This window comes from Oncorhynchus nerka, linkage group LG8 (genome assembly GCF_034236695.1).
Source record: "Oncorhynchus nerka isolate Pitt River linkage group LG8, Oner_Uvic_2.0, whole genome shotgun sequence".
Lineage (NCBI taxonomy): Eukaryota > Metazoa > Chordata > Actinopteri > Salmoniformes > Salmonidae > Oncorhynchus > Oncorhynchus nerka.
In genome coordinates this window covers 45,704,530-45,726,609 of record NC_088403.1, presented here as the reverse complement: position 1 = coordinate 45,726,609, position 22,080 = coordinate 45,704,530, and the positions used below count along the sequence as shown (strand labels likewise).

General features: G+C 45.2%; 1 protein-coding gene across 2 annotated transcripts in view; it reads left to right on the top strand.

The window, feature by feature from the left end:
* Nucleotides 1-22,080, top strand: part of LOC115133412 (protein inturned-like) — a 32,615-nt gene that overhangs the window by 6,951 nt on the left and 3,584 nt on the right. For both annotated transcript variants that reach the window (XM_029666620.2, XM_065021838.1), the window contains 13 exons: nucleotides 3,949-4,167; nucleotides 11,997-12,115; nucleotides 12,341-12,430; nucleotides 12,633-12,710; nucleotides 13,064-13,247; nucleotides 13,659-13,712; nucleotides 14,293-14,355; nucleotides 16,440-16,679; nucleotides 17,319-17,533; nucleotides 17,658-17,967; nucleotides 18,154-18,248; nucleotides 18,487-18,676; nucleotides 21,776-21,915. In XM_029666620.2, the coding sequence (XP_029522480.1) occupies nucleotides 3,949-4,167; nucleotides 11,997-12,115; nucleotides 12,341-12,430; nucleotides 12,633-12,710; nucleotides 13,064-13,247; nucleotides 13,659-13,712; nucleotides 14,293-14,355; nucleotides 16,440-16,679; nucleotides 17,319-17,533; nucleotides 17,658-17,967; nucleotides 18,154-18,248; nucleotides 18,487-18,676; nucleotides 21,776-21,915 (1,997 nt within the window). The remainder of the gene's footprint in view (nucleotides 1-3,948; nucleotides 4,168-11,996; nucleotides 12,116-12,340; nucleotides 12,431-12,632; nucleotides 12,711-13,063; nucleotides 13,248-13,658; nucleotides 13,713-14,292; nucleotides 14,356-16,439; nucleotides 16,680-17,318; nucleotides 17,534-17,657; nucleotides 17,968-18,153; nucleotides 18,249-18,486; nucleotides 18,677-21,775; nucleotides 21,916-22,080) is intronic.

Here is a 22,080-nt window from a genome sequence, read left to right as displayed (position 1 = left end):
ACTAACACTCATGGCAGACACACACACACACACTAACACGCAAGGCAGAGACACACACTCACACACACTAACACGCAAGGCAGAGACACACACTCACGCACACGAACACACGCGCAAAGGCAGACCGAGACTGTTAGTCAAGAGCTCTCCACTGTCCCACATGTTCAAAGAGAGGTCTTGGAGGTCACTGGAATGTGTTATTAGAAACCACATGGATGTTTTGGCTCTGGACAGATTCACGAGGCTAGAATGCCCTGAGGTGTCCCGATTCAATAGAGATTTTTTAAAAAGGGTGCAACTCGAACTTCCACGTAAATCATTCGTTGGCGTCAATGTGAGACGTGTGGCGTGCATAAGATGTCAAGATAAGTGTGTGGATCTCAAGTCAGAATACCAGCTGCTTATCTTGCTTTGGACAATGAATCAATTAACAAAACCCAGCCAACCCCCCCACCCCCCTAAAAAAAACAGCTAATCTCAATAAGTGTCTGTTCAGGATTGCTCTTCTAACTAAGCTTTGGGAAGAGGATGTTTCTTCACATTTAATTTTCTCCCTGCGTCCAGAAAGTGGTATTTAAGTTTATGTAAATCCATTGTAGAATGTATGGTGAAGTAGAATGCCGAATATAGAAATATTTTTCCATTGCCATCTGGCTTCACTCGGCTGTCAAAACGCATATAGTAGGAAACAATCACCACCTATCTACATGAGGAAAACTGTCCAAGTCGGGGAAATGACACCTTGATCGCCATTCAGAAAACCGCTCAAGCTTTTTCCAAATCCGTCTCCTCACACGGTCAAAACAGGGCCTCAAGAAGGAGGAATTTGTAAATTACAGTGTCGGTGGGAGTGATGGCGTTTGCCGACAGAAAGAGAGAGAGAGGAGAGAGAGGAGAGAGGCCAGACTGCGACGGGAGTTGTTTGAGAAAACACAGGAAAACGACCATTATGCTGCGGCCACTGAAAGCACAGCTGATTAGAATACGCGGAAAGCCAGATAGTAAATTACACTGTAGAGAGGAAGAGAAGAGAGGAGGAGAGAGAGATGTGAAAAAACAACAAGGCCTCTCGTGGGACGGAGCTCTACTGACATAGTCAGTGGAAACTTCGGTTGTGTGTGTGTGTGTGTGTGTGTGTGTGTGTGTGCGCGCACGTGAGCGTCTGGCTGGCTGTATGTATGTGGTCATGTGTGTGAATGGCCCTCCCAGGTAAAGCGTGGTAGACAGTAGCAATTATATGGGCGGAGCAGCAGTTTGTATTGAGGTTGGACCACCATGCCCTCTGCCTGACCTCATAGTATAGTATCATCAGTATTACTTTCTCTCTCTCTCTTGCGAGCTCTTCTCTTTCCCCGCCCCTCTCTCTCTTTCCCAACTCTCTCTCTCTTTCCTCTCTCTTCTCTCTTTCTCTCTTTCGTTCTCTCTCTTTTCTCTCTCCTCTCTTTCTCTCTCTCGTTCTCTCTTTTCTCTCTTCTCTCTTTCTCTCTCTCGTTCTCTCTCTTTTCTCTCTCCTCTCTTTCTCTCTCTCGCTCTCCCCTTTTTCCGTTCTGTCTGCCCTTTCTCTCTTTCTATATATATATATATATATATATATATGTGTCAATTGTCTCTAGCTGTTTCTCTCTCTAAGTCTCTCTCTCGCTCTCTCTCTCTCTTTTCTCAATCTCTTTTCTCTCTCTCTCTCTCTCTCTGTATGTCCATTTGTCTCTCTTTGTCTATCTGTATCTCTCTCTTTACCTCTGTCTCTCTCTGTATGTCCCTTTGTCTCTTTGTCTATCTGTATCTCTCTCTTTACCTCTGTCTCTCTCTTTGTCTCTCTTTTCCCCACTCTCTCGCTCTCTCTCTCTCTTTCCCTCTTTCTCACTCTATTTCTCTCCCTATGCCCCTTTGTCTCACTCTCAGTCTATCTGGATCACTGACATCAACAGGCAGGAATCTGCCGAGAGCACCCTCCAACCTAACCACATCCCCATTATTTATCATGAGAGAACGTAGTGCCGCAGCCCTTCAGCCTGTCTGGCAGTGTCTATTGTACTATTCTATTCATTGTAAAAGGAATTTGTTCTATGACATTTGACATTTGTGTGTGTGTGTGTGCAGAATAGTGTCAGAAGGACTCACTCATCACCGTTAGGCCCTTCTCCTAATAACAGGCTACTGTTCCCTGCAGAGCCAAGATGGCGTCCGGCCCAGGCCTGGCGCCTTCCCTGGCGCTGCTCAACAGTTTGTGGGTTTCTGGTGACAGTGTCTGGAGATGTTCTGGCCCTCGCCCTAGAGTGATGGATGAATTCAAAACACAGGGAGTGAAAATACAATGAATAAATGCTTAGTCTTTGTAAAGGACTTGCTCACAAACCCTTCAAAGTTTTGAAAGCACTGGACTGGTGTAAGCATGAACTTTCTACCACATTTCTGACTCCAGTCCTTTTAACTCCATTAGGAGTGTGAACACTTCTCGGGGAGGTAGTGAGTCAGACCATTTCCAGTGTCACAGTCCTGCGCGTGTACCACGCACACACACACACACACCTGGTTCTGATTCGTCTCAATTAACGTCAACCAGAAGTCCTTAGTAGGCCTCTTTAGTGCTGACAGGTTACTGCCCAGAGCCAGCACTGTGTGTGTGTGTGTGCGCGTGTACACAGTTCTTTTTCACATTTGTATTCTAGTTTGTTTAAGTCTGTGTGTGTAGGCTACAGTATTCTATTAGTGTGCACATGTATGCATTTGGGCAGTAACCTGTCAGCACTAAAGAGGCCTGCTAAGGACTAAAGAGGCCTGCTAAGGACTAATATAATTGCCTTTTGAAATACAAGAGTGCACAGACATAAGCCATCTGTAAATGGTAGCATGCATCTCTCCACCATACTGTTACGTGTTTCCATGTGCGGTCCTTAGTGTGCTTGCTTAGCTTTGTGTGAATGGTGGTGTTTCATGCAAAAAGCTCTGAGGATGACAGAGCTGCGCTCTTCTGGGCCTTGCAGCAGGATCTGTTTCTGATTCTCACTCACATCCATGCTGCTTCTCTTTCAGTGATCAGGAATATAATCAATTTCTCTCTCCATCAATCACCATTCTTCTATTTATTATTATTTGACCTTTATGTAACTAGGCAAGTCAGTTAAGAACAAATTCTTATTTTCAATGGCGGCCTAGGAACAGTGGGTTAACTGCCTTGTTCAGGGGCAGAATGACAGATTTGTACCTTGTCAGCTCGGGGGTTCGAGCTTGCAACCTTTCGGTTACTAGTCCAACACTCTAACCACTAGGCTACCTGTCTCCCTATGCTTCCTCTTTTCCTGAATGAATCACATCTACTTCCTCTTTTCCTGAACGAGTCACATCTACTTCCTCTTTTCCTGAATGAATCACGTCTACTTCCTCTTTTCCTGAACGAATCACGTCTACTTCCTCTTTTCCTGAACGAATCACATCCACTTCTTCTTTTCCTGAATGAATCACATCTACTTCCTCTTTTCCTGAATGAATCACATCCACTTCCTCTTTTCCTGAATGAATCACATCCACTTCCTCTTTTCCTGAATGAATCACATCCACTTCCTCTTTTCCTGAATGAACCACATCTACTTCCTCTTTTCCTGAGCTTTGTCTACGTGAACCCTTCCTGCTTTCCTGTAGCGCTAGGCCAAATAAATGACGCGGCAGCCCTAATGGACTGGATTAAATGTCGTTTATGGCCTTATTATGATCACAGTGTAGTTCCCCCTGCCGATTCTGTCCGACTGTGATTCTCCAGAGTCCTACAAAGTCACTGCCGGCTTTTGTTTTGTAGCCAAACCCACAGCCTACCGCCTTTTTTTTACAGTGTTTGAAAAGGGAAAACTCGGACTGGCTGTTTTTAGAATGTGGTGAAAAGATACAGATGATGATGTCTTTAGGTCTTAGTTTCTCTCTCCTGCTTTCTCTTTCCCCTCCCCTCCCTCCCAGGTGAAGCTGACCCTGGAGACAGCCAGTCCAGAAGGACCAGGGGAGGGAGGTGTGGACATGTCCTCTGCTCCCAGGCTCAGGACCTCTCCTTCGGTTAGCCAGCTGGTGCGTCTGCTGTGGGGCGAGGACATGGTGGAGCTCCAGATGTCTATAGGACACATCCCGCACATTGTCATGTACCTGTCACTCAAACTGGACCCAGACTCCCCACTAGAAGAGGTTAGTTCAGTTGTACTTTGTCCGAAATGCACCCTATACCCTAGGTAGTGCACTACTAAAGACCAGAGGCCATAGATAAAAGTGTAGGACTGGGGGTAGGGTCATCTGATCCAAGGTCTGGTTAAAAGTAACCTCTACCGTGATCTTTTTTTACATTCACAGCGCAAGTCTACGGGTAAAGGCGCAATCTGTTAGTTTTGTTTTCCCATCGTTCTTTTGAGATAGAAGAGAGCCCTATCAGTTCTGTGTTGTGCGGAATCACGGAATCCAGACATGAAAACGGAATTTGACGATATAAAAAAATGTATTGAACTTATTAGTAAGAAATCAAGTTAAAGGCCCAGGAATTCCCCAGTGTGTGTGGTGCGTGCGCACACACGTCTACACTTTGTGTAGCCATTAGCATCATCAGATATGCGTCTTCAATTATATGTTAACTACAAAGTAGCCTATGCCTACCTGGCAGAATGAATATGGCAAACTCTGAAATCACATAAGCGCTACAGAAACATCACTAACTGAACAATGATCTCTGGCTGGAGCGCACTTGAATTAAGGGTAACTAAAACCCCAAAATCAAAATTTCTTCGATTTTTTTTTTCTTTCTCCCCCAGACCTCAAAGGGGTCTCCTGGTGTGGTTAAAGCATCGTTGTGGACGTAGAACAACCAACCTATTTTGGTGGTATACAGTCTGTGTTTTCTGACTAGGGACGGGCGTGAGTACTAGAACACTCAAACGGAAATCAAAGCTCGATCTTTAACCAGAGATCACTTTAAAAAAAAAATAATAATAATACTGTCAAACTATTTGGTGGAATGTGCTTTGTGGCTGCACGAACAGGCAAATAAAAAATGTGCCTTGGAAGACAACATTATTTTGCTTTGACTCTAGTGTTCCATTTGTAGAAAAGAAAAAAGAAAAAAAGAAATCAAGCCAAGCATCACACAGTTCTTCTCCTTAAATTCCCTTTCCTCCTCCCGTGTCTCATTCACTCAATTGCGTTCCGACCGTTCCCTCTACACACTTGTGCCGAGAGCGCACGCAAGCTCCCTTTAGGCCTACAGAAATGCCTATAATTACGTATCTAACTGATGGGAAATACACTAGCTACATTCACTGCCAAATGATAACAGTTTTATAACACATTCAAAAATTGACTGGTTGATTGAAGTAAGGAAAATATGTGTTCCAACAACGAGCTGCAGTTTTGGGGTAATTTCGCCCCGTCTATTTTCTGCTTAGGCTACTTTGCGAACTTTTGTGCCATTTTAGAATAGGTTATCTTAGGCTATAACCCCACAAAGCATAGTCCGGTTCCATTGAAAATATCCAAGTTTGATAAAGACTGAGTATTTTCATCAGAATCATTATGCACCAAACAGATGCCGTGGCCGTAATTCATCACCATGCCGTGTTAATTCATTTCGAAAATTCCAAACAACCGGCAGAATAACCTAAATCGAATATCTGTATAGAGAAAAGAAGACATATTTTTGTTTGTAACTGAGATTTCTATTCTTTAAAATGGCCAAATTGAGCCCCGTTTCAAATGATCCCTCTTTGAGGATAACTGTTCCAGACGCGAGATGCGCGTCACTTCGCACCGGCATCTTTTTTTTCATTTGGAAAAAAAAACTGTTCTATGCGATTGCAGAGCCATAGGCTTCCACAAGCAAGGGCCACTGCTGAGGTTACTTCCTTTTTGAAGATTGTGTTCCACGATATAATATAACCAGTTGATATTACGGTTTCAATAAATGAATCTTAAATTGCACTTGCTTTTTTATTGACTGAAAATACTGTATATGGGGCTATATAGCAGTTAGGATTTGATATCTGTAATAGTTTTGATAAATTGAGCATTGTTGCGCGCGGTTGGCATATAGCCAAATGCACACATATTGTTTTCCAGTCTGGGCCTTGTGTTAAATGTGTTATTATTTTTTCATTGAGTACTCGAGTACAAAAATATAAATCATGTGAGTATTCGAACAGTCAGAAAATGCCCCTATTTCTGACAAAAGCAGAAGCTTTAGAGAAAAGAACTACCTCTCTGGTAGGCTTCCAGATCCAACAGCACACACACACACACACACACACACACACACACACACACACACACACACACACACACACACACACACACACACACACACACACACACAGTGGAGAAACAGAAGTAGGAGTAGAAGAACAAGGTCAGTTCCTCTCTCTCTCGTGTGTGTGTGCAGTGCATTTGGAAAGTATTCAGGCCCCTTGACTTTTTCCACATTTGGTTACGTTACAGCCTTATTCTAAAATTGATTCAATTGTTTTTCTACACACAAAACCCCATATTGACAAAGCAAAAACAGGTTTTTTTTTTGTTGTTTGCAAACGTATAAAAAAATAAACAACTAATATTACATTTATATAAGCACCTTTGGCAGCGATTACAGCATCGAGTCTTCTTGGGCATGACGCTACAAGCTTGGCACACCTATATTTCGGGAGTTTCTCCCATTCTTCTCTGCAGATCCTCTCAAGTTCTGTCAGGTTGGATGGGGAGCGTTGCTACACAGCTATTTTCAGGTCTCTCCAAAGATGTTCGACTGGGTTCAAGTCCGGGCTCTGGCTGGGCCACTCAAGGACATTCAGAGAATTGTCCCGAAACCCCTCCTGTGTTGTCTTGGCTGTGTGCTTATGGTTGTTGTCCTGTTAGAAGGGGAACCTTCGCCCTGGTCTGAGGTCCTGGGCTCTCTGGAGCAGGTTTTCATCAAGGATCTCTCTGTACTTTTCTCCGTTCATCTTTCCCTCAATCCTGACTAGTCTCCCAATCCCTACCAAACGTGCCAGGTTTCCTCCAGACGTGAGGCTTGGCATTCAGGCCAAAGAGTTCAATCTTGGTTTCATCAGACCAGAGAATTTTGTTTGTCATGGTCTGAGAGTCCTTTAGGTGCCTTTTGGCGAACTCCAAGCAGCTGTCATGTGCCTTTTACTGGGGAGTGGCTTCCGTCTGGCCTCTACCATAAAGACCTGATTGGTGGAGTGCTGCAGAGATGGTTGTCCTTCTGGAAGGTTTTCCCATCTGGAACTCTACAGCTCTGTCAGAGTGACTATCAGGTTCTTAGTCACCTCCCTGACCAAGGTCCTTCTCCCCCGATCAGTTTGACCGGGCAGCCAGCTCAAGGAAGAGTCTTGATGGTTCCAAACTTCTTCCATTTAAGTATGATGGAAGCCACTGTGTTCTTGGGGATCTTCAACCCTGCAGGAATATTTTGGTACCCTTCCCCACATCTGTGCCTCGAAACAATCCTGTCTCGGAGCTCTACGGACAATTCCCTCGACCTCATGGCTTGGCTTTTTCTCTGACATGAGCTGTCAGCTGTGTGACATTATATAGACAGGTGTGTACCTTTCCAAATCATATTAATCAATTGAATTTATCACAGGTGGACTCCAATCAAGTTGTAGAAACATCTCAAGGATTATTAAGGGAAACAGGATGCACCTGAGCTCAATTTCGAGTCTCATAGCAAAGGGTCTGAATACTGATGTAAATAAGATATTTATTCTTATATTTTTTTCATACATTTGCTAAAATTTCGAAAAACTTGTTCTCGCTTTGTCATTTTGGGGTATTGTGTGTAGATTGATGAGGGGGGAAAAACGATTCAATCCATTTCAGAATAAGGCTGTGACAAAATGTGGACAAAGTCAAGGTGTCTGAATACATTCCGAATGCTCTGTGTGTGTGTGTGTGTGTGTGTTATGGTTGCTGTTGGATCTGGAAGCCTACCAGAGCGGGTAAGGCTTCCTGATGCTATCCTTTGACGATACATAAATCAAAGATTGTTGGTAGCATACAAAGATTTACAGGTGTTATCGCAGGTGCAGCAAAATGCTTATGTTACTAGCTCCAACAGGTTACCCAGCCTAGGTTAACATTTACATTACATTTACATTTAAGTCATTTAGCAGACGCTCTTATCCAGAGCCTTGCAGCAATAAGATAACCATGATAGTAATCAGATAAATAACATCAACAAAAGCAGCATCATTTCGCAGACACTGTTCAGGTTTATTGTTGGACTTAAAAATCTCTTTCAATGGAGATTCTATACTGATCATGCTGTTTAGACCAGGGGAGTGCTTCATCTGTATCCGGGAAACTGGCACTTGTGGAAGTCAAACACGGTGGAACTGAGCACCGAGGTCAGAGGATTTTGTAGTGAAGTGCTGATCCAGGGCTCCTGTTTTCTTGCTCTGTGGGGAGGTAGACTAGTAGCCAGTGTTCCTGCACGTGCAGCTCCCCTCGCAATTCTGCGCAGAAGAAATATCAGCCTACGCAGAGAAGCACTAGACTGTACTTCACTCAACTTTCTAGTTTTCCCCTTTCCCCTTTAGGTAACACTATCAACATTTCGTTTTACTGTGAGAACTGTGATCGAGTCAACGCAATATTAGCCACTTTCAATGTAACGTACCATAACAAAACGCACTATGCAAGACATAGTATACAAAACTAACTTTGCAAGAGATTTTCTTGTAGGCAGAGCGCATTGGAGTAGGATTCTATTGCATTGACCGGCATGACTCAGGCCGTACTCTACATAACCAGTCAGTGCTGCGGCAGGCCTATATGCAAATATCCATAGCCATATATGGATCTGTGCCGTTCAATTTTTACTGGATTGTTTGGGCTACAGTATGGGCGGTCCCGAGTAGATGCGCTTGTTTTGAGATCAAAGCGAGATATGCATGTAGCCACACGTGCACATTTGTTCATGTTCTTTGCTAATAAATGAGTTATTAGCCCAGTTATAGCTAATTTCTAGTCAACAGTGGTTGCTTTCAACAAGAGCACAAAATATGTGCATTTCTAGCCATCTTTGAAAAGCGAGTCGGGTAAAGAGCTTTTTTTTAATGTCTTAAAGCAGTGTTGTATTTTGAGACATCTTGAATAAGATAAGTAGCCAATAGGCAGAGGGTAGCATAATTTGTCTTATTCTCTGTAATAATGAGATGGGGATAATAATGCATTTTATTTTGTAAAGTGATTTCTTGCGTCAAACACAACATTTTCAGTCACCTCCTTGTCTGAAAGACAGGTGGATAAACAGGTTAATGTCAAGCCCTGCATGTTTCTTTTTCTTTTTCTCATGGAATGGTTGGTCTACATTGAACACCACACATTGGCTGCTACTGTAGGCTGTATGATAGAACATCTACTTCCATGTTAAAATGTTATGGGGTGCATTTTCAGGCCATTGCTTTTGACGGTAGACCACCCTGGTAGGCCTACATTACGATCAAATAGCCACAGTAGCCTACTTGGTCACAGTTAAAACTGTAACTGAAAGCGGGTACAGCCTCAGTGTTCACAGTAAACGGGCCACGGAAGTTGCACAGAATTGTCACACTGTTCAAGTTTGCGCTCAGCAGACGTGAAATTTGCTCAGTGCTGGAAAAAGGGAACATTGCTAGCAGCTACACCCTCATTTCAGACATGCTCTCTCTCCTCCCTCTGCCCTGGGATTTAGGCCTCTTCTCTGTGGTGGCTCCTAAATACAGAGTTGGGGTTGTCCTTTTCCGCTCTGTCTCGCGGTGTATCCGAAATGACACCCAATTTTTGGGGGGTTTGCCCTTTCTTTTAGTAGGGAGTCCCATTGAGACCAAAGTCTCTTTTTGCAAGTGAGCCCTGAATCTTACAATGACAGTGGAACTACACTAATACCATGACTACACTGTACCGTCATACCTCAGTCAACGTGGTTTACTTGGTACACTGGGAGCATTACGAGATGTGTGAATGTCATGGCATAGAGTCCATACCCTATCTAAAATATATTTATTTTTCAAAACAGAATGCTATCTGATATTCTTACAACCTCGGCAACACATTTGCTGCGATGAAAATTATTTAAAGATATGTCTCTTTCAAGCCTAAAATGCGATACCAAACCTTTAAATGTATGCAGGCAGGGGGATGTTTTGCTATTGTCCTATTTAGTTTTAGGATTATTGAGATTATTTGTGAATTTATATTTTGATATGATGTATTCAGACCCCTTGATTTTTCCCCACATCTTGTTACATTACAACCTTATACTAAAATGAATTAAATACATGTTTTTCCTTATTAATCTTAACACAATATCCCATAATGACAAAGCAAAAACAGGTTTTAAGAAAATAGCTGTGCAGCGACGCTCCCCATCCAACCTGACAGAGCTTGAGAGGATCTGCAGAGAAGAATGGCAGGAACTGCCCAAATACAAATCGAATCAAATTGTATTCGTCACATGCGCCGAATACAACAACCTTACAGTGAAATGCTTACTTACAAGCCTTTAACCAACAATGTAGTTTTATGGAATAAAAGTAACAAATAATTAAAGAGCAGCAGTAACATAACAATAGCGAGGCTATATACAGAGGGTACCGGTACAGAGTCGATGTGTGGGGCACCGGTTAGTCGAGGGAATATGTACATGTAGGTAGAGATATTAAAGTGACTATGCATAGATAAGAGAGTAGCAGCAGCGTAAAAGAGGTGGGGGATGCTAATAGTCTGGGTAGCCATTTGATTAGATGTTCAGGAGTCTAATGACTTCGGGGTAGAAGCTGTTTAGAATCCTCTTGGACCTCGACTTGGCGCTCCGGTACCGCTTGCCGTGCGGTAGCAGAGAGAACAGTCTATGACTAGGGTGGCTGGAGTCTTTGAACATTTTTAGGGCCTACCTCTGACACCGCCTGGTATAGAGGTCCTGGATGGCAGGAAGCTTGGCCCCAGTGATGTACTAGGCCGTTCGCACTACCCTCTGTAGTGCCTTGCGGTCGGCGTCTGAGCAGTTGCCATACCAGGCGGTGATGCAACCCGTCGGGATGCTCTCGATTTTGCAGCTGTAGAACCTTTTGAGGATCTGAGGACCCACGCCAAATCTTTTCACTCTCCTGAGGGGGATAAGGCTTTGTCGTGCCCTCTTCACGACTGTCTTGGCGTGCTTGGACCATGATAGTTTGTTGGTGACGTGAACGCTAGGGACCTTGAAGCTCTCAACCCGGTCCACTGCAGCCCCATTGGATGAGAATGGGGGGCGTGTCTCATAGATCACCGTGAATTGTGACCGCATTGGTACACTTTGGCTGTCACACAACAAATGACACAGGAAAGGCAATGTGTGACAGGCTCCGTTATCTCTTCTAAAGCCCGTGTGTAGTCCGGTCGCAATAAAGACAATTTACCTTGCAAAAGATGATGTTTATTCCGGTTCCAGGCGTACGGTTCACCACAAACACGGCATACATCAACATACTTTAACAGGATTTTTAATCGGCGATTTCGCAGCCATCCTCACTCACTGTTCCACCTACGACAATAATAATGTTGTGAGCACCTCCACCCAAGCAAGGCATTTGACTGGTTTGACATGTAACTCGTTTTTCACTGTGTGCCCATCCTTTTTTTTATAGCTGATTTTGTGCCATGGACTTCCCCAGGCTTTCTGTTTAGGGAAACCTGGTTCTCCATGAGGCTAGTGTGTTGGTGACCCAGAGGGGAATGTCTGGCATTGTAAGAATTATCAGAGCTTTTGTCCTTGTTTCCATGGCTATGAGGCCTTACTCCTTAATTCCCCGCCCCCCGCTCTCTCTGAAGTGGTCCGCTCCACACCCTTCATAGCAGACAGCATGGTGTGGAGAATACTAATGACAAAGACTGTACCTAGATCCTGCCCTGTGCGTTCTTCTCTAACGGACTCTGTGTGTGTGTGTGTGCGTGTGTGTGTGTGTGTGTGTGTGTGTGTGTGTGTGTGTGTGTGTGTGTGTACCTCCATGTCCCCTCAGCAGGAGATCCTGTACCAGTACCCAGTGTCTGAGGCGTCCAGTCAGCTGAAAGGAGTCCGAGGGATCTTTCTCACTGTGTCTGACATGCTGGAGAATGTCACCGGGGGGCAGATAGTCAGGTAGTGTAGGAAAATCCCCACCCACTGATCTCTGCCTATCACCAGTCAGACCCACTCGGCTCTGAGATCTACCAAAGTCCGAAATGTAGAAATTTCATTCATTCATGCTGTGATTGTACTTCTCCTCGGTCTTTTCCCCTGCACCTGTTCCTCCTCCCACTCCCTCCTTTTTTCTCTGCCTTCTACCCCTCTCCCTTCTCCCCCCCCCCCCCCCCCTCTCCTCAGCTCCTCTCTTCTGCTCAATAAACAGCTGGTACATGTGGGCTACTGGAAGGAGAGCAACAACCTGCTGGTGATCGCCCTGCCTGCTGAGAGGTACCGACACGGCAAAGTCATCCAATGCATGCTTCCATATTCAATACGCTGTCTCAGCCAATCCCATATGTCAACTAAATGCTGTATCCCTTCCAGAATATTTGATCAATAAAACGGTCGGTAAGTAGCTGAGGTTCAGAGTGTTTTTCTAGCCTACTCCTCGTGGATGTGACTGTGTTTTTCCCCTCGTATTCTTCCCCAGGGTTCCTCTGTTGTATCTGCAGACGGTAGTGGGAGGCGCAGTGAGGACTCTCAAGGTGATGCACGGCTCTCTGGACAGGTCTGTTGTGCTGACAGCAGGGATGCATCCTGAATTTGACCAAAAGTAGTGCACTGTATAGGGAATATGGTGCCATTTTGGACACCGGTTTGATTTCCTGGTTCAAGGGGTCCCAGTCTTTCTGGCTTCTCATTTGAAGCAAGGTCATTTATGCTGTTACATCAAACCTGAACAGGTTGTTGGCTTCTTTGAACTAACCACTTCTTTCTCGACCTCCTTCTGTCCCCCTCTCTCCCCTTGCTTCCTCCATCCCTCTCTCCTCCACCCCTTCATCTCATCTCTCCCTCCACCACACCATCCCTCCCTTTCTCCCCCTCCGTCTTGTCTCCATCGCTCCTTCCGCTCACCCACAGTGCATTCTGCCAGGCGGACCACGCCCCCAGGCTGGACCATTTCTTCTGCCTGTTCTTCCAGCAGCTCATCCAGCCTTCCAGGTTGAGTGACAGCTCTGGGGCCACGCCCACTGACCTATCGGGGACTCTCTTCCTGGACGGACTGCCAGCGGTCCGGTGGCTCCCTCTGCCCCCTGAGATAAAGGTCTGGGGATGGGCCACCACTTTGGGCCACGGTTGTGATGGGCCACTTTTAAGATATCTTCTTCTTCATTGATGTCTTCACCATTTGCTGTTTGCGCCTCGCTTGTTACGTCTTCTGAAATGTTTTAGGGCACAGGATGTTTTAGGCTGTCAAGTCAGTGATACGTTTAAGCAATTTGCTCTTGCTAAAGTATATTTAATGGGCTCCCCCCCTCCCCCCCCCCCCTGTTGGATTTGTGTATTGTCTTTGCTGCCCTCTGCTGTCTGGCGGTAAAAATGACATGTGCTCCTGCCGACTAGTCAGGCAATTTTTCCATGACTAGCTCCAGAGCATGTCTGACTGCCGCCAGAAATACGTCATGCGGCATCTGAATTCTACTTTTATGGTCTCTGATTATCTGTCTGTCCACAGATGGAGGTGGACACTGTTCTCTCAGACTTTGAATCGTCAGATTTCGGAGAAATGGTAAGTCAAATCATGACATAGGGCTTTAGCCAAAGCAGTGCACTGTGTAGGGAATAGGGTGCCATTTGGGAAGTAGACAAGGTGTCATGCTCATCCCCATTCCCATTCAAACGCAGCCACCATCTGTCTCCTCCCCTGTGTAGGGTCTAGTAGTGAGTATTTCTGGACTGGCCTGTGTATATTTCATGTAATGGAGGATTAGGTCTTCTTTATACCTGCACCTTCTAGCTGATTAAATGAAGCAGGGCTGGGAGGGAGGGGTGGTGGAGAGGGGGGGATAGACCGGCAGGAAGTAGATCCACTACTTAATCATTCATGTCTGACCTTTTAAAACTGTTAAAAAAAAAATGATCTTCTCTCTCTCTCTCTCTCTTTCTTTCTCTCTTTCTTTCTTTCTCTCTTTCTTTCTTTCTTTCTTTCTCTCTCTCTCTCTCTCTCTCTGTCTCTGTCCCTCTCTCTCTCTCTCTCTGTCCCTCTCTCTCTTTCTCTCTCTCTCTTTCTCTTTCTCTTTCTCTTTCTCTTTCTCTCTCTCTCTCTCTCACTCTCAATCTCTCACTCTCTTTCTCTCTCTCTCTGGCAGTCAGAGGACTTCTATGGCATGAGGCGTCTCTATGTGACACTGGGTTCCTGTCTGTTCTACAAGGTTGAGTGTCGTGTCACACACACACACACACACACACACACACACACACACACACACACACACACACACACACACACACACACACACTCACCTGACAACTATCTGCTGGGGCGCTCTCCTTTCCACACACACACACACCTGGGCCCACAGAGAAACTTGAAACTTCACAGAAGGGACAGACAGACACCCTTGGATGGATAGGAAGAAGGAGCCAGTTACATATGATTATTTACAGTGCATTCTGAAAGTTTTCAGGCCCCTTGACTTTTTCCACATTTTGTTACGTTACAGCCTTATTCTAAATAACCCATAATAACCCATAATGACAAAGAAAAACAGTTTTTACTAAATGTTTGCACATTTGTTAAAAATAAAAAACAGAAATACCTTGTTTACAATCAGTATTCAGACCCTTTGCTATGAGTCTCGGTATTGAGCTCAGGTGCATCCTGTTTACATTGACCATCCTTGAGCTGTTTCTCCAACTTGAGTCCACCTGTGGTAAATTCAATTGATTGGACATGATTTGGAAAGGCACAGACTATATAAGGTCCCACAGTTGACAGTGCATGTCAGAGCAAAAGCCAGGACATGAGGTTGAAATAATTGTCTGTAGAGCTCCAAGACAGGATTCTGTCAAGGCACAGATCTGGGGAAGGGTACCAAAAAATGTCAGCAGGGTTGAAGATCCCCAAGAACACAGTGGCCTCCATCATTCTTAAATGGAAGAAGTTTGGAACCACCAAGACTCTTCCTAGAGCTGGCCGCCCGGCCAAACTGAGCCAATTTGGGAAGAAGGGCCTTGGTCAGGGAGGTGAGCAAGAACCCGATGGCCACTCTGACAGAGCTCCAGAGTTCTTTTGTGGAGATGGGAGAACCTTCCAGAAGGACAACCATCTCTGCAGCACTCCACCAATCAGGTCTTTATGGTAGAGTGGCCAGACGGAAGCCACTCCTCTATAAAAGGCACATGACAGCCCGCTTGGCACAACCTAAAGACTCTCAGACCATGAGAAAAAAGATTCTCTGGTCTGATGAAACCAATATTGAACTCTTTGGCCTGAATGCCAAGCATCACATCTGGAGGAAACCTGGCACCATCCCTACAGTGAAGCATGGTGGTGGCAGCATCATGCTGTGGGGATGTTTTTCAGCGGCAGGGACTGGGAGACTAGTCAGGATCGAGGAGGGAAAGATGAATGGAGCAAAGTACAGAGAGATCCTTGAAGAAAACCCGCTCCAGAGCGCTCAGGACCTCAGACTGGGGCAAAGGTTCACCTTCCAACAGGACAGTGACCCTAAGCACACAGCCAAGACAACGCAGCAGTGGCTTCGGGACAAGTCTCTGAATGTCCTTGAGTGGCCCAGCCAGAGCCCAGACTTGAACCCGATCGAACATCTCTGGAGAGACCTGAAAATAGCTGTACAGCGACGCTCCCAATCCAACCTGACAGAACTTGTGAGGATCTGCAGAGAAGAATGGGAGAAACTCCCCAAATACAGGTGTGCCAAGATTGTTGCGTCATACCCAATATTACTTGAGGCTGTAATCGCTGCCAGGTTCTTCAACAGAGTACTGAGTAAATGGTCTGAATACTTATGTAAATGTGATATTTCAGTTTTTAATTTTGTATAAATTGGGTAAAAAACAGTTTTTGCTCTGTTGTTAAGGGTTATTGTGTGTATATTGATGAGGAGGGAAAAATATTTTATCCATCTTAGAATAAGGCTGTAACGTGACAAAATGTGGAAGAAATTAAGGGGTCTAAATACTTTCCGAATGCACTGTAGATAGGATATCATCACCCAGAATAACATGCTGTACCCCCTCATTCTCTGGATGGCACATCATCAGCCTATCAATTGATGCTGAATTATTCATGATTTGTAGAAGGTTGTTCTCTAGGTTCAAGTCTCCATTCTCATGACCTTTGTATTGAGAGAGTCTGGCACTCTAATACGATGGGGCGACTTGTCTTAGTAAAAATTCTAAATTCAATTGTGTGTGTCCAACCTGTGTGCGTGTGTACTCTGTGTCTCTTGTCTCTCCACGTGTATGTCTCTCTGCCTGTGTCCAACCCCAGGGCTATCTGATAGCGAACCACCTCCCCAAGGAGGACCTGCTTGACGTCTCTCTCTACTGCCGGCACTACTGTCTCCTCCCCCTGGCCTCAGAGCAGCGTGTGGGCCAGCTGGTTGTCTGGAGGGAGGTGTTCCCTCGCCACCGCTCACAGATCCACCAGACCAAGACCATTAGCAATCACTGTACCATGCCTGGCTACTGCCAGCCCGAGGGACGCTACTTCCTACTCATAGTGGGACTGGTAAGACCATAGATACATACAGTACCAGTCAAACTTTTGGACCAACTTACTCATTCCAGGGTTTGTCTTTTTATTTGGAATATTTTTCGATATTGTAGAGTAATAGCGAAGACATCGAAACGATGAAGTGACTCATATGGAATCATGTAGTAATAACCACAAAAAGTGTTAAAACAAAATCAAAATATATTTTATATTTGTGCTTCGTCAAAGTTGCCACCCTTTGCCTTGATGACAGGTTTGCACGTCCCACAATGTAGAAAATAGTACAAATAAAGAAACACCCTTGAATGAGTAGGTGTGTCCAAACGTTTGACTGGTACTGTACATATAAAATGACATATAGGCTCTTCATTGAAAATGCAGGATTCTATGTTCCGTCAGTTACTCTAATGAGTGTCACCTTTTTGTTTTTGTGTCATTTCTTGCTCTTTTTCTCTACCTTTATTTCTCTCCTCTTTCTCTTTCCCCTCTAGCTGTCCCTCAGACAGACATCCAACATTTGACTCTAGTTTTGTGTTCCAGGATACCAACTACACACAGACATCTGTTATCCCATACATTCTCTCTCTCTCTCTCTCTCTCTCTCTCTCTCTCTCTCTCTCTCTCTCTCTCTTTCTACCGCTCCCTCTCCCCCAGAGGCACTTCATGCAGTGTGTGCTCCTGGAGGCGAGTGGCTGTGCGGCCCCTGCCACGGGGGCCCCAGGGCCCGACTGTGTGTACGTGGACCAGGTCAAGGCTACCCTCCTACAGCTGGAGGAGCTGGACTTAGGGATGGAGGAACGCCTGGCCGCCCCGCCTGCCCCCTGCCTCTCCTGTGCTGACTGGTTCCTCCCCTCGTTCGTCCGTGACAGGTTGTTTTTAGTTTGACCATTTTAAAAACAAAAAATTCAACGTGTAGAAGTAAAATAATTGTGTATAAATAAGTGCATAGATAAAATTGAGGATGACACAAAAGGTTTCCATTGTGGTTCTCAGGTTAGACACCCTGGCTGCCTCGTCTCCTGTCCTCAGCAAGCTGGCCGGGGGCGTGAAGCCTCCCTCCTCGGACCAGGGAGGAGGAAAGGTGGTGGGCCGGAGCCTGTTTGGACGAGGCGCTCTGAGACCTAGCTCCAAGAGGAGTCAGTCCGACAGCGGGAGCGAGGGACAGTCGGATGGGGGTGTAGGAAGGCCGACTGGACTCAGTCCGCACTCCACCCCGGACTCGGCCCGGAAGCTGGTCGGCCAGAGAGACTCGCTGGGTTCTGGAGGATCTGATGGGAGTCGAGGCAGTGGGAGCATTTTCAAGGTAGGGTCTTAACCTTCCTTCCCCCATTGCGTCTCTCATCCTTATATCTATAAAAAGTTATGTTCCACGGCACACTTTATTAAATTACAGACATACATAAAAGGGCACACACACACTGCTAGGAGAGCACGATATTTAGTGATACACTGGGTTTTGTCAAATACCAATGTTGTTCCCCTCCCTTAGATTCCCAGGATGAAGCATCCTAACCCATTCTACCTGGGCACCCTGAAGAAGAGTCTGACTGAGAGAGAGACAGGGGAGAAGTACAACACTATGAAGTGAGTGAAACAGGCCAGCAGTGTTAGAAGTTAGTTTATCCTTCCCCGTTGTAATAATGCCCTAAATCTCCTCTCTGCTGTGGTCCTACCCTTTCAGTCCATCCTATTCTATTCCATATCACACTATTCTAATTTGATTCCATCTCATTCTATTCCACCCCATTCTCTTCTATTCTGTTCCATGCCATCCCGTTCCATTCTGTTCCATTCCAATCTCTCTCTGTTCTGTGTTGGCCAGGTTGACGTCTGGGGCAGAGAACACTCTGTTCCACTATGTGCTGATGGAGAAGGTGCAGGGTATCTTCATCGCTCCTACACACAGGGAACTGGCCCATCTCAGCGGCTCCATCCACCCTCAGCTCATCCGCAACTTCCACCACTGCTGCCTGTCCATACGTGCTGCCTTCCAGCGAAGTCTGCCGCCCAGGGTAAGATACAGAACGGAACTCACACACAGACAGACTCTCTCTCACATACACCGTGGCGATTTTAGCATGTGGGGCAAACCTACTCAGTTTTTTTTTTTAGTTGCATGCCAGCAAAGCCACTACACAACACTAAACAATACGTTAATTGCACTATAACGGTGACAAACTGTTAAGGCCTACATAAAGCTGTCCCAACAGCAGAGCTTTCCTTTCAGCACCATGGCTCTCAGCGGAGACTCGTCTGGCAGCGAAACTGTTCATTCAGCCTCCTTTACTGCCTTTTTAAAAACCCTAGCTGATATAGCTGACTTGCTTAAATAAATATGGTTTCTACTGACTCCTTGTGTATTTGTGTAACTCAATAAGAACCACATTCTCCTTCTATAATAACGAATGTCGATGTGAGTTTAGACTTTTGAACCATACACAAGCATTACTACATTTAATGTTCATTAAATTCATCATGTTTATTCTTATGTTATCTTATTCTTATGTTAACTTTGCTCTTCTTTAAGTCACCACACACACAGAGATTGAGCGAGCGAGTGAGGGAGAGAGAGACGGTTAGCTTACCATTTGAAGTATTTTATTAGGCCTATGTGGTCTAAAAGGGAAGGAAAATACAATCACGAGGATCCACTTTATAGACAATATACAGACGCACAGGCGGCGCAATGCGCAAACAAGACAACCCTCTCAATATCAACTGGATTTACATCGGTCTATTACTGAACTTTTTGTTGAACCAATATTTGAATGAGAAGAGACTGTCACTGGCAAACATGGTTACAGACCCAACAACATTATATAGTGTCCCCTCCCCCCTCCAACTGATCGTCCTCGCAGTGGCAGACCACGTGTAACAACACCTGCACAGGATTGCATCCAAACATCACACCTGCGGGACAGGTACAGGATGGCAACAACTGCCCGAGTTACAACAGGAACGCACAATCCCTCCATCAGGGCTCAGACTGTCCGCAATAGGCTGAGAGAGGCTGGATTAAGGGCTTGAACGCCTGTTGTATGGCAGGTCCTCAACAGACATCACCGGCAACAATGTCGCCTATGGGCACAAACCCACCGTCTCTCGACCAGACGGGACTGGCAAAAAGTGCTCTTCACTGACGAGTCGCAGTTTTGTCTCACCAGGGGTGATGTCGGATTCGCTTGAAGCAATGAGCGTTACACCGAGGCCTGTTCTCTGGAGCGGGATCGATTTAGAGGTGGAGGGTCCATCATGGTCTGTGGCGGTGTGTCACAGCATCACCAGACTGAGCATGTTGTCATTGCAGGCAATCTCAACGCTGTGCGTTACAGGGAAGACATCCTCTTCTTTCATATGGTACCCTTCCTGCAGGCTCATCCTGACATAACCCTCCAGCATGGCAATGCCACCAGCCATAGTGCTCATTCTGTGCGTGATTTCCTGCAAGACAGGAATGTCAGTGTTCTGCCATGGCCAGCGAAGAGCCCGGATCTCAATCCCATTGAGCACGTCTGGGACCTGTTGGATCAGAGGGTGATGGCTAGAGCCATTCCCCCCCCAGAAAAGTCTGGGAACTTGCAGGTGCCTTGGTGGAAGAGTGGGGTCAGATCTCACAGCAAGAACTGGCAAATCTGGTGCCGTCCATGAGGAGGAGATGTACTGCATGACTTAATGCAGCTGGTGGCTACTCCAAATACTGACTGTTACTTTTGATTTTGACCCCCCCCCCCCTTGTTCAGGGACACATTATTCAATTTCTGTTAGTCACATGTCTGTGGAACTTGTTCAGTTTATGTCTCAGTTGCTGAATCTTATGTTCATACAAATATTTACACATGTTAAGTTTGCTGAAGATTAACACCATTGACAGTGGAGAGGATGTTTATTTTTTTGAAATAATGTATCATTTAGCTATTGGATTTTGAATTTTAGGACCCCTTTAGGTATCCCCCAAAATCTTTTAAAATTATTTGATAAATGTAATTTGGCATTTACTACTATAGCCCATAGAAATGCCTTGAATAACATTCATAAATGTAAAAATAGATAGTAAAAAATGATTTGCATACGTGGATGCAGTGGATAGAGACGCAGCCCACACAAAAATGACATCTCCAGCTTAAATTGACAGATTTTGATGGAGATTTTTGAGTTATGTTACTTACTTATGTTACTTACACATGGGTGCGTCAATAGACTCTTCAGGATTAATGAGCGAGCTAAGATGGACATAGTCGATATAACTATTTGTTCAGTACGTGTGAACTGTACAGCTACAGAATTCAGAACATGGGCTGTTTGTTCAGTATTCTCCCTGTACACCAAGTCAGAACCGTAGGATAAATAACAGGGGCATATAAGCAGACAATGAAAGCTCTTACAATATTCGATAATGACAATTCCCTAAAACAGGCTAAAGACTACATGTACACCACTAAGTCAGAACAGTAGGCTAAGTTATGAGGGGGAGAGAGACCAAATTCTATAGATCTATAAATTCTCTTCATTTGACAAGGATTTGCCAGTAGATTGTTGACGTGATTCATGCTGATGCCTGCTTGTCTAACTTTCTAGCAAAGTTTTTGAAAGTGTGATGTTGACATGATCAGCCCAATCAAAGCTATGGTAGATATAAAGCAATTTGACGTCATTTTTATCTGTGGCCAATGACCTTGAGCCTTCTTGGATGGGCACTTCTAATATAAATCTATGGCAGCACCCAAGGGGGCTTGAACTGCCTAGCTCTCCCGTAGATTCTGCAGTGACATAATGTCCCCATGAGCGACAGAACGCTGAGCAAATCTCGGCGCAATTAGGTAAGATTACCAACGCCTACACTCTGTATTTTTGCTGGCTACCCCTCCACCACAGAAAACACAGAGCTAGGCTGAAACACCTACATTTTGGAGCTGCCTTACTTTAAGAAAGATGCCATGTTTGTCTGCGGCTTTATTAATTTTATTTCCGCCCATGAAACATGGGACCAACATGTGATGGGTCGCTACTGCAAACACACTATATCCCTGTATGTAAGAATGTCTATGTTGTAATAAAAAAAAGGTGCGTGTGTGTTTATGTTTAATCGCTTAGACCTCTCTTTGTGTGAGTAGGGCAGGCCAGGTACAGACAGACCCCAGGGGACCCATGGGCTGGGCCCAGTGAAGGAACACGGAGTTCTGTTCCAGTGTAAACCTGAGAACTGGACCGACCAGAGGAAGCCAGCCCCCACCATGACCTACTGGGTTATAGGGTACGTGACAGAACAAAATACTAAATGCTACCCTGTTCCTTTTGTAGTGCACTATTTAGAACTCTGGATAAAAGTAGTGCGCTTATATGGGGATTAGGGTACGTCAGAGGACACCGTGTTTCAGTGTGAATTTCAAATGGCACACTATTCTCTATATAGTGCACT